Raw genomic sequence first — 17,404 nt, 5'->3', positions numbered from 1 at the left:
TCCTTGGCATCGCCCTCGCGGTCGTCCTAGAAGTCGTCTTAGACCTCTAGGACGACCTCACTCTCCACAGTACGTAAAACAACAAGCGTCGTTGGCGTTGTCGGCGTTGTTCCCGAAAGATGGTAACAAAAATACGTCATTGTCACGTGCCCGTTGATGACGGAAGGTCATGACCGAGACCTGACAAGAGGTGGGTGGTCGTTCGATGCCCGGCGTAGCCGGGTAAGCAAACGCAGAGATTGAGACGGAGCCGTGTTATCAGTTAACAACAACAAAACAGTGTTTTTAGACTCGAAACGATCATAAAAGGAGGATTTAAAGGAGCAGAACGTTACATCGTACGAGACAGCGATACTACGAGCGAAAAAACATATTGAGGTAAGCACAGAGAAACATCTTACACATTAAGATAAGTACGCGTCTACCAAGATCCAGGCGAAAGAGTTCAATTAGCGACAGTCGAAAAGAAAGTTCACAATGGGAGCAACATACAGTTGACCAGGGAGCACGGCGGCAGTCCATCCACAGAGACGGCACAAGTAGAGCGGCCCTCGAAGCGGCGGTCCTTCCGGTGCAGCAGGTGGTCGGTCTCGGAGATGCGATGCGGCGGTTCGGGTTCCCGGCAGACGTGTGCTCGGTGCTTGAAAAATGTAATGAATTACAATTACAAAATGCCGAGCCTCAAATGTAATGAATTGCCGTTACAAATTACTTTCGCTGAAGAGTAACGGATTACGTTACTCGTTACGTTACTAATTACTTTCACGTTACTTTTTCCGTACACTTATCCAGAAAAGAATAGAAAATTTTTGATATTTTTCTAAACATATTATGCAACACTACTTTTCATTTCTCACACACCCGTGTTATGGTAGTCCTTGTAAAAATAAAATATTGTATTTAAGAGAAAGAGTGTAGATGTACTCCGTTCACCTGTAAGCTGACAAGGCAGCGAAAGCTGCAACTACACCCGCCACCCCGCTAGCTTACGGCCTACGGAAATGATCCCTGGAATATTGGCAGATGGAGAAAGCCCCCCCCCCCCCCCCCCCCCCTTTCAGTTGACAGTTGACTGTCAAAGTGAGGAGTGGACTCGACCACCATGCACAGACAAGTAAACAAAAAAAAAACTATCGTCCGTACCCTTTAAGAAGATGCTCTTATCAAAATACAGTAGCGCATATCACAGACAAGGAGATTTGACCCCCCTCGCACGAGGCTACATCGTCTGTTGTGCGAGTTGTGAACCCGCGAATCGAGGGGGTACGTACCCGCGTTTGATGTCTGTGCAAGTGGTGGGACACGTCGAGGAAGTTGGAAAGGGTGTGAAATGGTGTAAAAGCCAAAAACAAATCAACACGAAGAGCTTTCTCCTGCCCTGGAGAAGAAGAAAAACACGATGGAATGCGACGGAGAGCCTACTCGGCGTTGTCTCACTTAATCTTCGTCTTTCGTATATTTGTACACGCCTTGCCCGTTTTCCTAGTGGTTCCAGTGACCGGTCATTCAAAAAATTGTGTATTTCTTCTATTCTCCCCTTCCTGGTGTTTTCTATTTTGTTGAACTTGCTCCCTTTATGCTGCTGAACGTTCTTCTCGTATTTCTCCAGTTACTGCATTATGCTCATATTTTTTTTTTTAATATTAACGGGGTGATTGAAATAATCCGTTACCATTATTTTGTAACAAAATTACATTACAAATTACTTCCGTTACAAGTGAAAGCTAAAAAATATTTCATACAAAATTATTGCAGGAATATTATGAGGGTTCAATCGCAAAATTTAATCTCGTCAAGCTTTGTTTTCGAGGACAACGTAGCTCGGGCGTTGGCAGCCCGAGCTACGTTGTTCTCGAAAACAAAATGCAGAGAAGTAAAAAAACCTGACATTCCGATTCCCCCTTCCTCTCTGCGCTGTTTTCAGCTGCGTTTTTAATTGTTTTTGTTGCAGCTCCGGAGGAATTCTTTAAAGAGGCGAGTTCAGATGATTGGCATCCGAGATTTGTACACGTTGCTTCCAGATTAATTGTCTCGACAAGCTCAGAGCGTTGCTACCCTGTCACTCTATTCTTCTGCCCGGGTTCAGAAAGAAATCTAAGGTTTAATGACAGCTGCTGGTTCTTGAACCAGGTTCGTCGCCTTCCCTGGAGCGACTGGTGTCATCTCCGATAGCTGGGTCGCTAAACTCGTCAAACTCAAAGTTGGGGCCGAACTTCGCAGAGCATGCTGAGTGGACTCTCGTCAAGATGGCGTCACGCGGGGACGAGATGTCAATCATCCAAACTCTCTTGCTGCTCAAATTCCAGCGATATGTAAAACACAAAGTTGTAGCGAGCTTTACCGAGAGTGCGAAAGCAACACCGTGGGGCCAGCTGATTGAAAGGCTGCACTGATGACGTCGAGCCCACGTGTCCCTACATCCCTACGCTGCGCTAGAGTCAATGCTGTATATATTGTCCCTAGGCAGGATGTGAATACTCTGAACTTTCTCGTCGCGAGATCGTCGTTTGTGGAAGCTATTGGTGATGAAAAAGTGACATTTCAGAATTTTGGGAAGGAGTTTTTTGGGGGTCAAAAATCTTCGTTTCGGATTCGAGGCGAAGTTTGAATTTTGTGATATTGTGGAGCCATGCGCGCCACTGTCAACAAAGCTACCGGGGGTCACCCAGAGGCGGTTTATGTAGTGACGCCAGTAGTGTGTGAGCGATGAGGAGGCGTCGGGGGATGGCGAGGAAAAACAGAGGGAAGGAAAATAAAAAGTGGTATACGACCAGCACACACCCACACACGCACAGACACAGACACACATAAACACACACACACATACATATAGGGGTCAGGAAGTGCCGTAGAAAATGTTCGGGAGCAAAGGGGGCGGGGGGGGGGGGGGGGGGGGGGGGTGGATGGTAATGAAGAAGCAGGATATCTCTTCTTCCGAATTTTTTTAGTATACCTTTCTGAAATGTATGGGCAGAATATAGGAATGATCTGGGGCTGGAGCGATCGCCTCCCCTCCTTCCACCTTTATGCCCCTTGCCCCCCCTTTCCATGCAACTGGGAGGGGGGGGGAGGAAGGGAGGGGGGAGGACTTGCCCCCTTCTCCGTCCTTCTGTTTCGAGCTCGACGCGTCTGCTTAGAGGCGTTCTAGCTGAGCGACAACAAGGAACAACACGGCGTGCCATATTTTGGAATTAATGGTTCTAGAGGTTCTGGAATTAAAATGTTTCGCGTTCCATGAACTCACGCGCAGCCATGACAGATTTTCAAGCGAGAGGCTCGTGAAGGGCTCGTACTGTTCAGGCGCGTTCGGTGGCGTCCTTTTAGAGTTTTTATATCCTTGACGTCGTGATCAGAGTTATCAGTTGTGAATGACAAATTCAATGCTATGTGTTCGAATCTACGGTGACAAGTTTGATTGCGTTCAATAGAAGATTAGAGTCATCGCGTTCTGAAAACATCACCGTCAATATTGACAACCTGACATTACTCTTATTTCCTTTGATGAAAGCAGAACTAATCCCAGACTGACTAATCTGAGGAAGCCGAACGCACCGACGTTTTTGCTAGCCTACGTAGCCAATATTCGTTAATTAAAAAAAAAAGCAGCAAGATGATTTTATCCCGCAGAGGGGGGGGGGGGGGGGGCGGGGGGGGGGGGGGGGGGACAACTGCCTAAAGCCCCTGTGATGTTTCAAAAGTCGCGCAAGGTTCGTCGATGAGGAGGCACGTGTAACGTGCAGCCCTCGGGAAGATTCTGGCGGCACAGCGCAGCACTGAGCTGGATTTCAGATGCCATGAATTTCCCAGAAGTGGCGCGCGGCACGTGCCTCGAGCATTTCCGCAACAATGTCGATAAGAAGGCCCAAGAACCAATTAGAAAGTTACAATAAACCAAGCTCTGGGTTTCTTTTGTTGTCAATGATTAGAATCTCGAGAACGCAACATGCACAGACGGACAACGAGCATGACGTATCGAGTGCTCGTCGCCTGTGGAAATCGCGTTTACCAGTCAAACCGCTTTGATTACTTTTGCTTCGCCATTTTCCGGACGCACATCGGAGATTGCAGTATTCAGTCCCCCACTTGTTCTGCAGTATTGTGGAGGCACATGGGCATTCCAGTTTAGAGCGAGTGTTTTGCGGATATATGTTGTAACTTACAGTTCGGAAGAACGCAGGGCTTAGAGTCCGGATCATCTTATAACTTACAATTCGAAAGAACGCAGGGCTGAGAGTGCGGACCATCTTATTATCGCTCTGGAGCAAGTGAGATGGCGGTGTTGGTCGAAAAGAAGGCCAAAAAATGAAATCACGATGCAAGCAGCGTAAACATCATAAACTGCTCTCTGCGTTTCTTAAACGATCAACAACTATAGATGCGCGGACATATTTAACACTGGTCCTTATGTAATATCAGTCTTTCCTTACATCGAAACCCAAAAACTAAATTCGGGTTACAGGGATCAGGGTAGGCGATGTTCTGGCATCGGTGGCAACCTCTTGTTCAACGCGGTGCCCATGAGGCTGTTTGCAGCTTCGGCTGCGGCAGCGTCCGTTTTGCCAAGGTCCGTAGTTGAAGCATCAGCTGTAAAAACACTAGATAAACAGCACAAAAACAAATCAACCCCAAGAACATAAGAAGCCTTACAAGCGTAATAAGCGAAAGAAGCTGTCGGATATCTTTATTTGCTAAAAAAAAAGGTGATATTCGAAACGTGCAAGCAAGCGCCATGTGTTCGTGTCATTTTTGATTTCTGCACTCTCTGGGTTATATTATGCCTGTAATCGTATCAGCTCGTTTCTGCTCTATTCGCCCGGAGGATTCCTTCGGCAGCTGGTTTAGTGATTGGGCATAACATCTGCACCCTCCACAAATTGTCCACTTTCTGAAAAAATCTTCCAACCCGTTTTAGCCACAGCTGGAATGTTTCTCCCACGTATGATAAATTACGGGGTCGCCCCGTGACCTGCGCCTATGGTCACATCACGTGACCACCGTCTGCTAACTTTGGCGGGCAAGACGACGTCGCCAAATATAGGGAATTTGCATCGCGCGAAATTTAGCGGGACATTAGCCCATTAAATTTAGCGGCGAACGTCACATCTATCTGGCATGCTTATGGTGCTTTTTTTTGTTGGTGTGTTTTCAATATATCATGCCTATAGTGCATTCATTCTACAGTATGTAAGCTAACGATTTAGAGGCCCCTTAGAGGGCCCGCAAAAATTAGATTCTTAAGGTATCGCGCTGTGATTTACTACAGAGCTTCAAGGAGGTAGCAGAAGTTTACAGTAAAAACACAAGAAATAAACCTACCTCGTCGAAAAGAAGACGGAAAAAACTGTTCTAGGAAATCTACGCCGCCACTTCGCAGATTGATATTTCCACAATCAAAATAAAGCAAGTTGGAATATTTTGAAATCTTTGTCTTAATTTTATTCACCCAACGATGCTGCAAATAACACGTGAGCTCGTAGAGCAATTGAAAGAGTAACAGATGTTGCTCCTAGAAGTAATGGCAATTTTATTTTGGAGTTGAGCATTGAAGTCATATAATCAAATTACTGTATACAGTAATTTGACTATATTACTATTGATTGATTGTAATTTTAATCAATTGCTTTTTATAAATAATGTTCACAAGAGTGATGAACGCATCAGAATTGACCCTGCTGAGAGCGCCAGGGGCGCGCCCTCACGGCTCGCAACTACAGGAGTCATAAACTTGCCTGGATGAGAAAACAATGGACCTTTTCCACATACCGACGGCACCAGGTGGTGGCTGCACGAACTAAAAATCGAGGAAGTGACCTACCTGCGCTACCAGTCGATAATGGGAGCTACGCTACCAGTTGCTTCGCTCTCTGAGCAGCGGCGCCTGCCCAACGCGACTTTAAAGAGTGGAGTCCACCCAAACGTTGTGTTTTCCTTTCCGTCGACGTTCTTTTTCTTTCTTTTTTTTTGTGTAACACAATTATATATATGCTGCAGTTACGTGTTCTACTCGCTGATATACAGCCTCCTTCCGAATTTCCTCGATTTTTCGTTCCGACTTCCGCCGCTTGGCATCGGGCGCTCGCGCGTGCGCAGAACGCTTCTCGGAAAAGGTCCATTTGAAAACGCCGCAGTCGCATTACTTCAACTGGAAAAAAAATGATAGGAAATCGTTCAAACAGAAGAACTGCTTCGCAGAGAATCGAAAACACTTGTGGGATTTCTAAACAAAAAGAGAAGTAAACCAAAACAAAATTGCTTAGCATTCTGCATTTATGGCTTTAATCACTGTGGGGAGAGTTATTTACATTAAAAAAAGAAGAAACATTATTCGTGAACCTTATTCGTGACCTTTACACATTTGTCTTGATGCAGGAAAATAAAAAATCGCCTCGAACAACAAAAATTAGAAAATGTCGCCACGCCTTCATCCTTAATCGAAAATTTTCGATATAAATTGAACCATAAACGCGTAGAGACGCGAACTTGACGCTAGCGCCGGTAAGTCAAAACTGTGAAGTTTTGGTACTTTCTCCCAATGCCGTAATTTCAGTGTCGCTCCGGGATTGAGAAACGTTTATTTCTTTTAAGAACAATATTTGTTTAATGCACGAATATATTTATGGTAGGGTATATTTTTCTCAAATTGACACTGATTTGTGAAGTTAATTAAATTTCGAAGTGTCTGGGCAAAACAACGAGTTATACAAGATGTTTTCTGGGAATGTTTTGAATATCTATAAAGATGCCGTTACTGGACAATTCTCAAGTCGAGAATTCAATGACACATATAGCCTGATTTTATTAGCAACAGTGTCAGTCAAGAATGCACAAATTAAAAATATAGAGACGCGTCACGATATCATACAACTTCCAAGACACATCCTCTGAAGTCAAAACAACTTTTGAAGGTATGAGGAAATTTCCAAACATTTAGTAGAAATTACTGATTAGATAATGCAAAAAGATCCAAACGGCATTTTGTTAAGCGTCTAAAATAATATTAATATTGGCAATTTAGGAAAAAGAAACTCGAAAAATGTTAGCTTATTTCATAATCAGCGTATTTAATTGTGTTTTTTTTTTTTCAGGACGACGATTCCCGTGATAGCGTTTCACGTATTAACGTAAAAATGCAACTGGCTCTCTTCATGGTTCTTGTGACCTTTACCTACCTGTCTTGTGGTAAGCCTTTACAGTATACGAATGTTTTACTACTTAGCGATATGAGCTATGCTCTAAGAAATTTTGAGTCTACTTTCCCGCAGTGCACATGAAAGATCCAATCACAAACACTGAATGCGACGTTTAATCCTGCGCAGTGTGACAGCGCAGACTGTATTTTAGGTCTAATTATATTTTTAGCATTGTCTACAGAACCGGGGCCTGATTGGTTCGTTTCCAGGAGGAGAACTGCTCGTACATTTATTGCGGCGCTTTATACTCTATACGTATCGATGTTCTTAAGTGATGGTTGTTTGGAAACTGATTCCTCTGCAAGGCCGTTACATATTGCATCGACTGGGTCTCCTGAGTGCTTCGCAGGGAAAGTATAGTCGCCCCAGATTTCTTAGAGTGTATAAAGAAGGAAGGAGCAGTCCAGGGAAGCTCACTAATAAGATTGATTATGTTGTACACTGTCAATCAATAACCCTCGGCAAGCATGTTTACTAAATATGTATTTTTTAATCCGTGCTTTTGTGATTATAGATTTTAGTGAAAACGAAACTTTGTTTTAAATTACTTTGCAGAAAATTAAAGATGTGTTCGTTTCTAGAGCACTGAAAATTACTCTTAAAAATATTTGAGTTGCAGCTACAATTTACTGTAACTTAAATGTAACTGAGCTACAAACACAGCTGAACTTTCTAGATGCTCTCGTTACACAGTTACAGTTGCGCGTAGAAACACTTCTGCTACATCTTAGTTACTTGTAAAATATAGAGTATATATGTAACGACGCTATATTGGCTTGAGGATTGTTGACCTACCTCTTAGTTTCCAGGGAAGGATAAATAGCAGTTAACTAAGACAAAAAATAATCTTTAGGTCAGCTGCTATATTGCTTAAAGGGGCTGTGCAACAATTTTCAGACTTTGGCCAATTAACTGCGGAAATTAATTTGCGTCACCTATGGAACGAAAAGCAGAAAACCGTATTTTCTTGCGAACGCTAGCTAGTTCTTATTAAAAAAAAAAAAGATGAAAGAAATCGAAGGTCAAAGGGCCTGTCTACTCTCCACGTCGACTTTCGAGTGACGTACTCTGGGGGTTTTCCCCTTGTGTCCTCTCTTCAGAGACCAGCCGCTTCCTCCGCGATTGTCGACTTTTAAAGGGTTAGCCTCGTTGAAGTTCGCGGCGAGCGATCGACACAAAGGACGGTCTACCACCGGGCTGACGGCGAGTGTAGCAGCGGACGGGGACAGGTTTTGTTGACTTCCGCGTATCCCCCAGAGACGGTGTCATTTTAGTTCCCGTAACCCCGACAGGCGGCTGCAGATTGGCTAATACTTCGTTTTTTGCTTTGCAATTACTCAGCATAATAGCAGTTTGTCGGGGAAAGGTGACGCGTTCTTGGTCACTTGGGCTTGCGTAAAAAATGTAAAAAATGCAAACTGCCAATTATTGCAACATCAAAATCATTGCACTGCCCCTTTAAAATTGCATTCTAGCAAATTTTACTCAGATCTCGTCAATGTGTGATGCATGGCGTAAGAAATTATTTATTTATTTATTTATTTATTTATTTCCAAAACCCTACAGCGCCCGTAAGAGTGTTGTAGGGTACCTAAAGGTCAGCAGGGTTGGGCATCTGCCAAGCTCCTGTTTCGCCAACAAACTGCCAAACGATTGCACGTGTTGACACAATTAGTCACCTAACACGACGCTCCGCCGCATCACCCTGTGCCTTCTTCAGCGTGTCGTCGCAAGAAGAAAGACGTAGAAGGGTCCACATGCGACGCTTTGTAAAGACGCGGCAACACATATCGGGAAGGCAGATATTGAACGCGAGCGTCGGCTGCTTTTTTACAAAAAAAAAAACAACAAAAAAAAAACAATACGGCGTATGGTCGGTTTTATCCATATATTCAAATACAAATTAAAACATCAATTTTTTTTTTCATATGACAGAAGTATAGGAATGTCTAATACGCGAGCTTAAGCCCTGGCTTTGTTGGAATGTCTTAAAAAGGTGTTTCGCAATAGTCAAGTTAAAGGCGCTGTACGTCACTTAGAGGAAATTCGTCGGCGACACCAACACAGCATGTTCTCCAAGAAAAGTGGTCAGCTCGGTGGTCGTTCACTGTGTTGCCTCGCATTCTTGTTATATTTTGCGAACAGCAGCACAACATTGATGACAGTGAGGATGTTTTGTTTGCGTAACAACATTAGTCGACTAAAACGAGAAACAGGCCGTACCGGAGGACACAACGTGCCCGGATCGGTGGCTGTGCGAAGTTTGGGCCAGAAGAATACCAACATATATAGCTTGGTTTAAAGTGCGCCCTGCCAGTAGATTTCTTTTTTGCCTGTGAATTTACCTAAATAAAAACTTGGCCAACAATATTTAACTGTAATCAAACCTTATCTACGGTCGAAATATTTTGGTCTTTTACACGAAAATTTGGAAGACGAAACTCGAACATTTTTCCACTAAGACACTAACTAGTGATCAAAATATAATTTCGACAGTGATTGGATGACGTCATTGCTAAAGAGAAAAATAAAATTCCTAGTCACTTATCAAAAAACATTACCTACAAAAAAAAAAAAAAAGCAAACCAACTTGCGATGCCAGCTTATTCATGACAGGAGCATGACCACATTTGACCATCAGTTCCGAGACCTAAAAATAATGACTTTTTAATAACAAAGTAGGAAAGAAAGGCAATCATCAAATAACTTTGAAGATTAGGCTCATTGGTAGCTTAGCCACGTGTTACCGTAAAAACGCCGAGTTTAAATATCGAGATAGAAACATCATTGTTGTGTAAGGCTGGTGCAAATTTTAGGCAATGAAGAAACGCTAAGATCTGAGTTAAGAAATATAACAGACTGAGTTAACCTAGTGTAAACAAAAACTGATACCTATCGGATGCTTTTATGAACTTGAGGTGTCGTTCATAAGAAGAAATAACGCTTTCAAGATGTATATGAGCGTATTCAAACCCTCTAGACTTTACTACGAAGTGGTTCCTCAGAAAGGTTGCCTTGTACGTCTCGCACACACTGCCATAGTGGTTTGTGATGAAAAGAAAGGCAAATAAATAACCTATTTGTTTATTCTTGATTCTCCTACATTTGGATAAACCTTACAATATACTCGTTTCAGAGGTACAATCTGTATTTAGCTGGTATGTTGATAGAGGTATGGGACACATGCCACCAGATTGTCGAATTGCACTTGTAGATCAAATGCAGAAGAAATGCACGGATCAAGCCAGAGGGGTCACGGTAAGTAGTCTACCAAGCTAAAAAAATATATATTAATTACTTTCACATTACTAAACATAATTGCGCTGGAAAAAGTTCAGTGGGACCCAACTTGTCCTTCTCCATCGAAATTTGAACAGAAGTCGATTGAAGCGTCAAACTTTTTGCATAATGCGGCGCCTGTCCGCAAGAGCAGCTGAGAGAGCACCCGCAACATGCGAACGGATGGGGGAGCATCAATTAACTGGTCACAAAACTGGGGAGGAGAAATTGTCCAGATACCGCGTTCCGTTCGTTAACTACCTACGCTGACGAACTAACCACATCTATTAATGTTGGTTACATGTCAGTAGAATCTTTAATGTTAAAAACAAATAAATGATCTTTATATGCAATAAATTACCATAGAAACATATGAAGCTCTACACTGAAAAATACTCTGTCCTCTGTCATTTTTTGTCAATAATATTTTTTTATATATAAGAAAAAGCGAATATTTAAAATTGATACGGCGGTCGCGTTTCCAAGTGAAAACTGAATTATTTAGCAGAACTAAACCAGTCCAGCTGCCAAAGTAATGTATCCTGCATTAATTTTGAATACATGCCGCAGAATACATATTTCTGAGTAGTCATTATTAACATAGACAGTATATACAGAATTTTGCGGAGTTTCCTTAAAGGTATTTAATTTAGTTTCAGGTGCTTCTGCGTGTTTTGTTTAACGTTATTATCTCCCCCCCCCCCCCCCCCCCCTCTTTCGAAATAGAAAAAAAAACAACAACGAAGGAATAAATAAATGAATGAATCAATAAGATTATTCGAGCGTGATATTGCGAAGAAACGAGAGCGTGACTGTAAAAAAAGGTTACTGAGCAGGTCATAATGCCAAGCGCGTCTCCCATAAACCGCGTCCGTGGCCAATTTGTTGATTCCTTGTTCGGCTGCCGAGCAGTGTGGCCGCACGCATGGCGAGCTCCGATCGAGCTTTGATGACGGCCGTCTACGGCCGTGGTGACATGGATTTTCGCCCACCCGTGGACTATCAAATTCTGCTCCCGACGCTGCCGGTTTTTCAGTTTTAACCGAACTTTGTTACGGAACCCAAGCTATGAGGTTCAAATGTATTCACAGTATTTTGCTCAATATTTTGCGAAACGCCTTTTTTTTCAGCTTCAATCATTCTACGGCTGCAAGTTTGTATGTAAAAGAAGTGATGTAATTGCTGCTGTCGGAATCGCACAAACATGGACAATAAATTTGAAGAACGGCATTCCTTGCGGACCACTCGGTGAGGTAAGTGTCGTCAGAGCTCCTGGGAATCAAAGTCCCAAGAGCTAAGAAACCCGTGCGAATTCGGGTTTATTCATTAAACTACTTATGAAGGACCTGAATTCATTCGAAGAAAAACGATAAGTTTAGCGTACGAGTGATCAACCACTTCCATGCGGGATTGAATGACGTCCAAGGTAGAATGGGAAGGGACTTGGCCACAAACATCGAGCAGGGTGTGAAGCAGTTGAGGATCACAACCTTTGTGATGGTGCACATTGTAATGTGCACCGCCCCGGAGGTCAGGGGCCGAGGAGTGGGTACAAAGAAGGCAACCCAGGAGTCTAACACGACAATCAAGAGGCTGAGCTCTCAGAACGGATATGAGGTCATGAGTGTAAACGACAATACCGCATTAAATAAGTCCCATGAATCTTCGGCTATCATCGGACTATGAATGAAAGTGCGCCTTACTTACTTAGACGGGAGGAAGTGTGGTTATTACAAAATGTTAGTAGAGCATTTTCAAGCCTAAATAACGCTACAGGTTTTGGCCACCATGTGCTTTCTCGCGCTACGTTACCTTATCTTGTAGTATGATCCCCCATACGCTCCACGATACGCACGTGCTCTGCTTCAAATAAATCCAAAGACCCCCCCTAGAAACTACAAAATACATTATTTCTACAAGTACGATCATATTGTGATGCCATATTATGTGTTCCGAAAACGATCAGATAAGTTCAAATATTTAATAACATACTGCAAATCCCGAGCCATATGATCACTTTTTTATGCTTTCTTTTTTATAGACATGCCAGCAGGGAGAATGCGAAGCCATCGACACATGTGAAACTATCTTCGTCTAGAAAACTGCTGAAAAGAACACATCAGAAATCTGCAGAATGCAAACCGATGCCGTTAACGACGTCTGTATAACACGAGAGCGCCGACGAGAGAGCGCGCGGCACGAGAGCACAGCTACACGAGAGCGCTTGTGCACGGCGCAGGAACTTTTTGAGGATGGCTCATAGATCATGCAAACGAGAGCCTGGAAACACGAGTCATCGCAACATCCGTGGTTCGAATGCCGCCTGTCCAAGTTTTCTCCTTGAACTCATTGCCGCGCGCCATTCGAAGCGCGGATTTCGCGGTGACTCTCGTTCGAATCTGTGGGCAGACTGTCTTTTGTACGATGTCTAAGCAGTGTGACACCGGCTTAAGGCGGCATTATTTGATAAGAAAGGCAACATTGAAGGCTTCGTGTTCTTCAGGATGAATGGCAATCCTAAAACAATTTTTTTTGTTTTTTTTTAATATTGGGTATGTAAAACGATGGGTATCATGACCTCTTCTATATTCAAAATAAAATCTCGTTTTTTACCACTCAAAATTAATTTTGCGGGACTTGCTGCCGATTCCAAGTTTGACTTAAAAGTTCCCGTGAAGTAACCCCAGGCTATGCGCATCACCAGCCTTCAAACCCAACTACAAACAAATAGCCTAATTTGGGTATTACTGAAGTACTGCTCAAAAAGGATTCCGCACGAAATGATCCAGGACAGAATTGCGCACCGAGATTAATCGTAAAGCCTATGGTTGGATTCGGCCATCTTTACAACGCGTCGTACCATTACGTCCTGCAAATGGCTGCTGTCGCCAGTTAAAAAAACGAGAAAAAAAAACGGACAATGATCCTGATGTTGCAATTTTCTCCTTCGGCCCCGATACCGCTCTCTTGACGCGCGCTCTCGCGTCGCGGCGCTTTCGTTTTGTGCGCTCTCGAGGCGCCAGAGACTATCCATGCTGCTTGAAGCTGAGCCTGGCGTAATACTAGCCACGTCTCAAATATAAGAGCTAATATGGCGTATTGCTTTTCATCGATGTCAGACAAGTCTGAAATAAACAATTGGAAGACCGACTTTTGCTCGTTCCTTTTATTTGTACAGTGCACTCCACTTGTGATTCCCATGAAGACTTCCAGTATTGAACTACCGATCCCAATGTAAGAAAAAATTATTGCATAACGGTGGTCAGCACATTTGAAGGATCACCGCGGCTTATTCGAATTGTTTTTATTGATGCAGTGAGCTAATAAACATCCCAAACGGTTTTAGAATACAGGCCTGTCTACTTGCACACAATACACTCAGTGCGCCGATCAGTGTGATAGCCCCCACCTAATAATGGGGGAGGGGGAGGTCTTGCTTTATATATGATAAATGTGAAGTTCGCCTCAAATACTTGGCGCTGTCCTCACTAATCATGAGAAGGTAGAGGGTTAGAGCGGAAACGAGTCGCCCCGAAGTCGAAGCTAAGTGTGGAATGGCAGCTCTCAAAAGAACGGTCGCCATCACCAACGTCACTATAGCTGGTGACAGGTTACGGCAAGGTAGGGAGAAGGACGATGCCCAGGCTCATCTAATGAAACTAAGGATGACTTGCAAAACCTTGAGTAATTCCTTTCTAAATAATTGCAATATTTTCTACGTTTTTTTACCTAATGTTTGTTTTGCAATGACTGACAAATCTACTTACTGTTAAATAAGTTTAACAACTTTTCAAAGACCAACGGAAAGTGCCATTGTCTTTGTTTTATTTAGATGTTCAGTCAGTTCGAAGAAAGTTTTATGAACGTAGCATCCTTTTTGACAGTTTCCTATTTTTGATGTTATAACGCTAACCTAAACGTGGTATAGTCCGGCTGATGAAGTGAATAGAACAGATAATTATGCAGCCTTCAATTTAAATTGAAATAACAAACTAGGAGGAGGGGTATGTATTTATGTCAAAAGATGTCTTGAACTGTATCATTAGAGAATTTACAGCAACAAGTGACTACGGGGTCATAATTGTGTACTACAATAAGTCCGTATTTTCGCCCGTTTTCCGATCGCAAAGTAGGAATGTTTTGAACTTCCTTGAATACCTTGAAGATTTTTTAGATTTTTTTGCGAAAATACATTGACTCTTTATCTAGGTGGTGACTTCAATATAGACATGCTTACACTCTATGATTATCAGCTTTAGTTCGGGTCGATGTAGCAGTCATGTGGATTGTTTAACGTTATTTTACAGCCTACGCGTCCGTGCTGAAACGTTGCTCAATTTTTATTTTAACAAATGTTCCCCACAGCAGAGAGAGTCGCTGGCGTGGTTGAGATAATCACTAGCGGCCTCATACCAATCTTTATGTTAACCGATGTAGATTTCTACCTTAAAACATTTCGTGCTGCTCAAATGCGCTTCAGAAACATTATCACTGAAGATCTGCAACTTTTTTTATTAACTTAAATATTGAGAACTAGAGTGCGGTGATGTCCAGCGTATCGGCGAAAGAAGCATTTGATTATTTTCTTGATAAGTTTACCATGATATACGAATGTTGCTTTCCTTACCAAAGGCAAACTATTTCCAGCAAGGCACATAAACTTTGGGTTACGCCGGAAATAAGAAAAATGTTAAGAAAAATACTTTTTGTCATCGATTCGTGCATTGGAAGGACGTTGACATATTGACTGAAGTTAAGAAAGTAAGAAATAAGTGCACTAGGGCCTTAAGGCCAGCAAACAGTCATATTTTAATAATTTATTTCAAGGTCAACAAAGTTCGAATGTTGTATGGAAAAAATGTATTGTCTACTTAACATGGTTTGCATAAGGAAATAATTACAACAATAAAAATTGAAGAGATTGATGTAGCTTCGAAAGCTTTAGCTGAACATAGTTAATGCCCATTTTGTTAAACCTGCACAAAGTGTTTGCTCAATGAGTGTTTCCAAATATGTACTCAGCGTTTCTGATAGCCTACTCATTTTCCCAACCGATGAAGACGAAGTATGCTCGGTATTTAAAACCTAAAAACCGGCGAAGTTCGCAGACCGGCGAGGTTCGCGCGCCGCCGCCGCGCGAACCTCGCCGGTCTGCGCATTCCAGAGGAGTGACGTCATAGCCGCGGAAGACGCACTGGCGCCGCCGCGTGCCCAGCTGTGCGCCTCCGTTGCGCAGTAGCTAAGTCTGACGATGCAGCGAAGCCGCTTAATAACGCCTCTCATGCTTTTTTTTTTTTTTTTGCTCTAGCTTTTTTTTTTTAATGCTTTTAAGGTTGATGTATTTAGTATTTCTTCATTTAAATTGTCGTGTTGACTATATGGCTCTAGAGATTGCGACAGGTCCCCCCTCCGGCCCCTTAGCCAAAATGTTTCGAGACCCCCGGTTTAAACGCAATATTTGTTAACCACACACTGACGAGATAGCAGCTAGTTCCTCCTGCAGCAGCTCGTAATCCTGATGCGATTTTTCTTGCGATTTGATCTGTTTGAAGATTTTAATATCATCAGCGAACTGAAGCAATTTTTAATGCTTTACACAATGAAAGACATAATTGGCAAACGTATGAGACTACAAGGGTCCCAAAAGAGAACACCGAGGGACGCCAGATGATTATATATACATCTCGATAACACGCCGTTAACGCGAACGTTATTAGTGCGGTTGGAAAAATAGATGTCTGAGCCACGAACATAACGGCAAACACACTCCGTACTCCGATAGCTTCTCCACTAATAGATCATGGTTCTCAAGGTCAAAGGCTTTGCTCAAGTCAAAATAAATTGATACATGCATGGATGGATGGATGGATGGATACTAACGGCTGCACCCTTTATACCGGGGGTTAGCTTGCGCCACCCAGGGTTGGGCAGAAATACTCAAAAATGTATTTGGAAATACAAATACTGGGATACATTAAAATAGTAGCTAAAATACTGATACTGAAATATATCTGTAAAAGTGTATCGCGATACGTATCGGAAATACATTTTAAATAGAGGCAGAAAGTATTTGGAAATACAAATACAGGAATACATTTTAGGGAGGGCAGAAATACAAATACAGAAATACTGATACTGCAATACATTTTTCAAATTTGTTTGAGACGCCAAATGAGATGAAGCTTGAAGTGGAAGCTTTCGATTCTGAAATTACTTTCCCGTAGGCTTCCCGAAATCACTACCTTGAAGGTAGTGATTTCGGACGACGAGGAGTCTTCAGTGTGCTAAAAAAAAAACGTTCCATCAAAGACTGACCGCGGTCCCTTTCCTGACATCCTGTCTGTCTGAGGAGGGATGCGAAAAGACTTCGACCTCTATATAAATTCTATGTCATCCTAAATTCTATCAAAATGTCACCATGCCCCTGTTCAATAAGGACGCCCCTGTCAACATTTATCACATGACGTCATGGTGGAATGAACTGGTATTCTTTGTCTCTAGGTGGTGGCCTTGAACATGAAACTTTACCTCGCTGTTGTATGAAAGGACAATACGTGCTTTCGTTATAGGTTACCTCGTTGAAGATCATGCAGGCAGTATCATTTGGAATTTTCAAGAACTAGTGGACCACCTGAAGCATCCTGGAACACATGTCTTCTGTTACGGTTGATAAAACGATACGGTGGCATCCCTGTTGTGAAGGTCCTTCCTACCGAACCTCCGCCACCGACGCATGGATTGCAGTCCTCAAGTTAAGTCTTGCATACTTCAGATAGAGACCTCGTGGGTTGCGACCTGATATTTGCTGGCACAGGTGCGAGCTCTCCGAGAAACAGCGCGCTCGAGACGAGTCGCAGGTGTACGAAGTCTGAGTCGGCACAGCGAGGCCACGTCTGACCTCCGTCCTGGGTTTCGGATCACCAGAGCAGCGGGTC

At 42.9% G+C, this 17,404-nt stretch overlaps 1 protein-coding gene across 1 annotated transcript; it reads left to right on the top strand.

Annotated features, from left to right (window-relative positions):
• The first annotated feature begins 7,127 nt into the window (after positions 1-7,127).
• LOC120844273 lies at positions 7,128-12,567 on the top strand. The gene is made up of 4 exons (XM_040215968.1): positions 7,128-7,179; positions 10,327-10,448; positions 11,600-11,722; positions 12,511-12,567. Exons 1-4 carry the CDS (start codon positions 7,128-7,130, stop codon positions 12,565-12,567), a joined length of 354 nt encoding a protein of 117 aa, XP_040071902.1.
• The last annotated feature ends 4,837 nt before the right edge of the window (positions 12,568-17,404 follow it).

Source organism: Ixodes scapularis, unplaced genomic scaffold (genome assembly GCF_016920785.2).
Source record: "Ixodes scapularis isolate PalLabHiFi unplaced genomic scaffold, ASM1692078v2 PGA_scaffold8__174_contigs__length_109621045, whole genome shotgun sequence".
Lineage (NCBI taxonomy): Eukaryota > Metazoa > Arthropoda > Arachnida > Ixodida > Ixodidae > Ixodes > Ixodes scapularis.
Note: the sequence above shows the minus strand (reverse complement) of the source record. Positions and strands in the feature narration are given on the sequence as shown.

Coding starts and splice junctions, on each gene's coding strand:
- LOC120844273 (XM_040215968.1), top strand. CDS start 7,128: ATGCAACTGGCTCTCTTCATGGTTCTTGTGACCTTTACCTACCTGTCT. Junction 7,180..10,326: donor CTTTACCTACCTGTCTTGTG/GTAAGCCTTTAC, acceptor TACTCGTTTCAG/AGGTACAATCTGTATTTAGC. Junction 11,723..12,510: donor CTTGCGGACCACTCGGTGAG/GTAAGTGTCGTC, acceptor TCTTTTTTATAG/ACATGCCAGCAGGGAGAATG.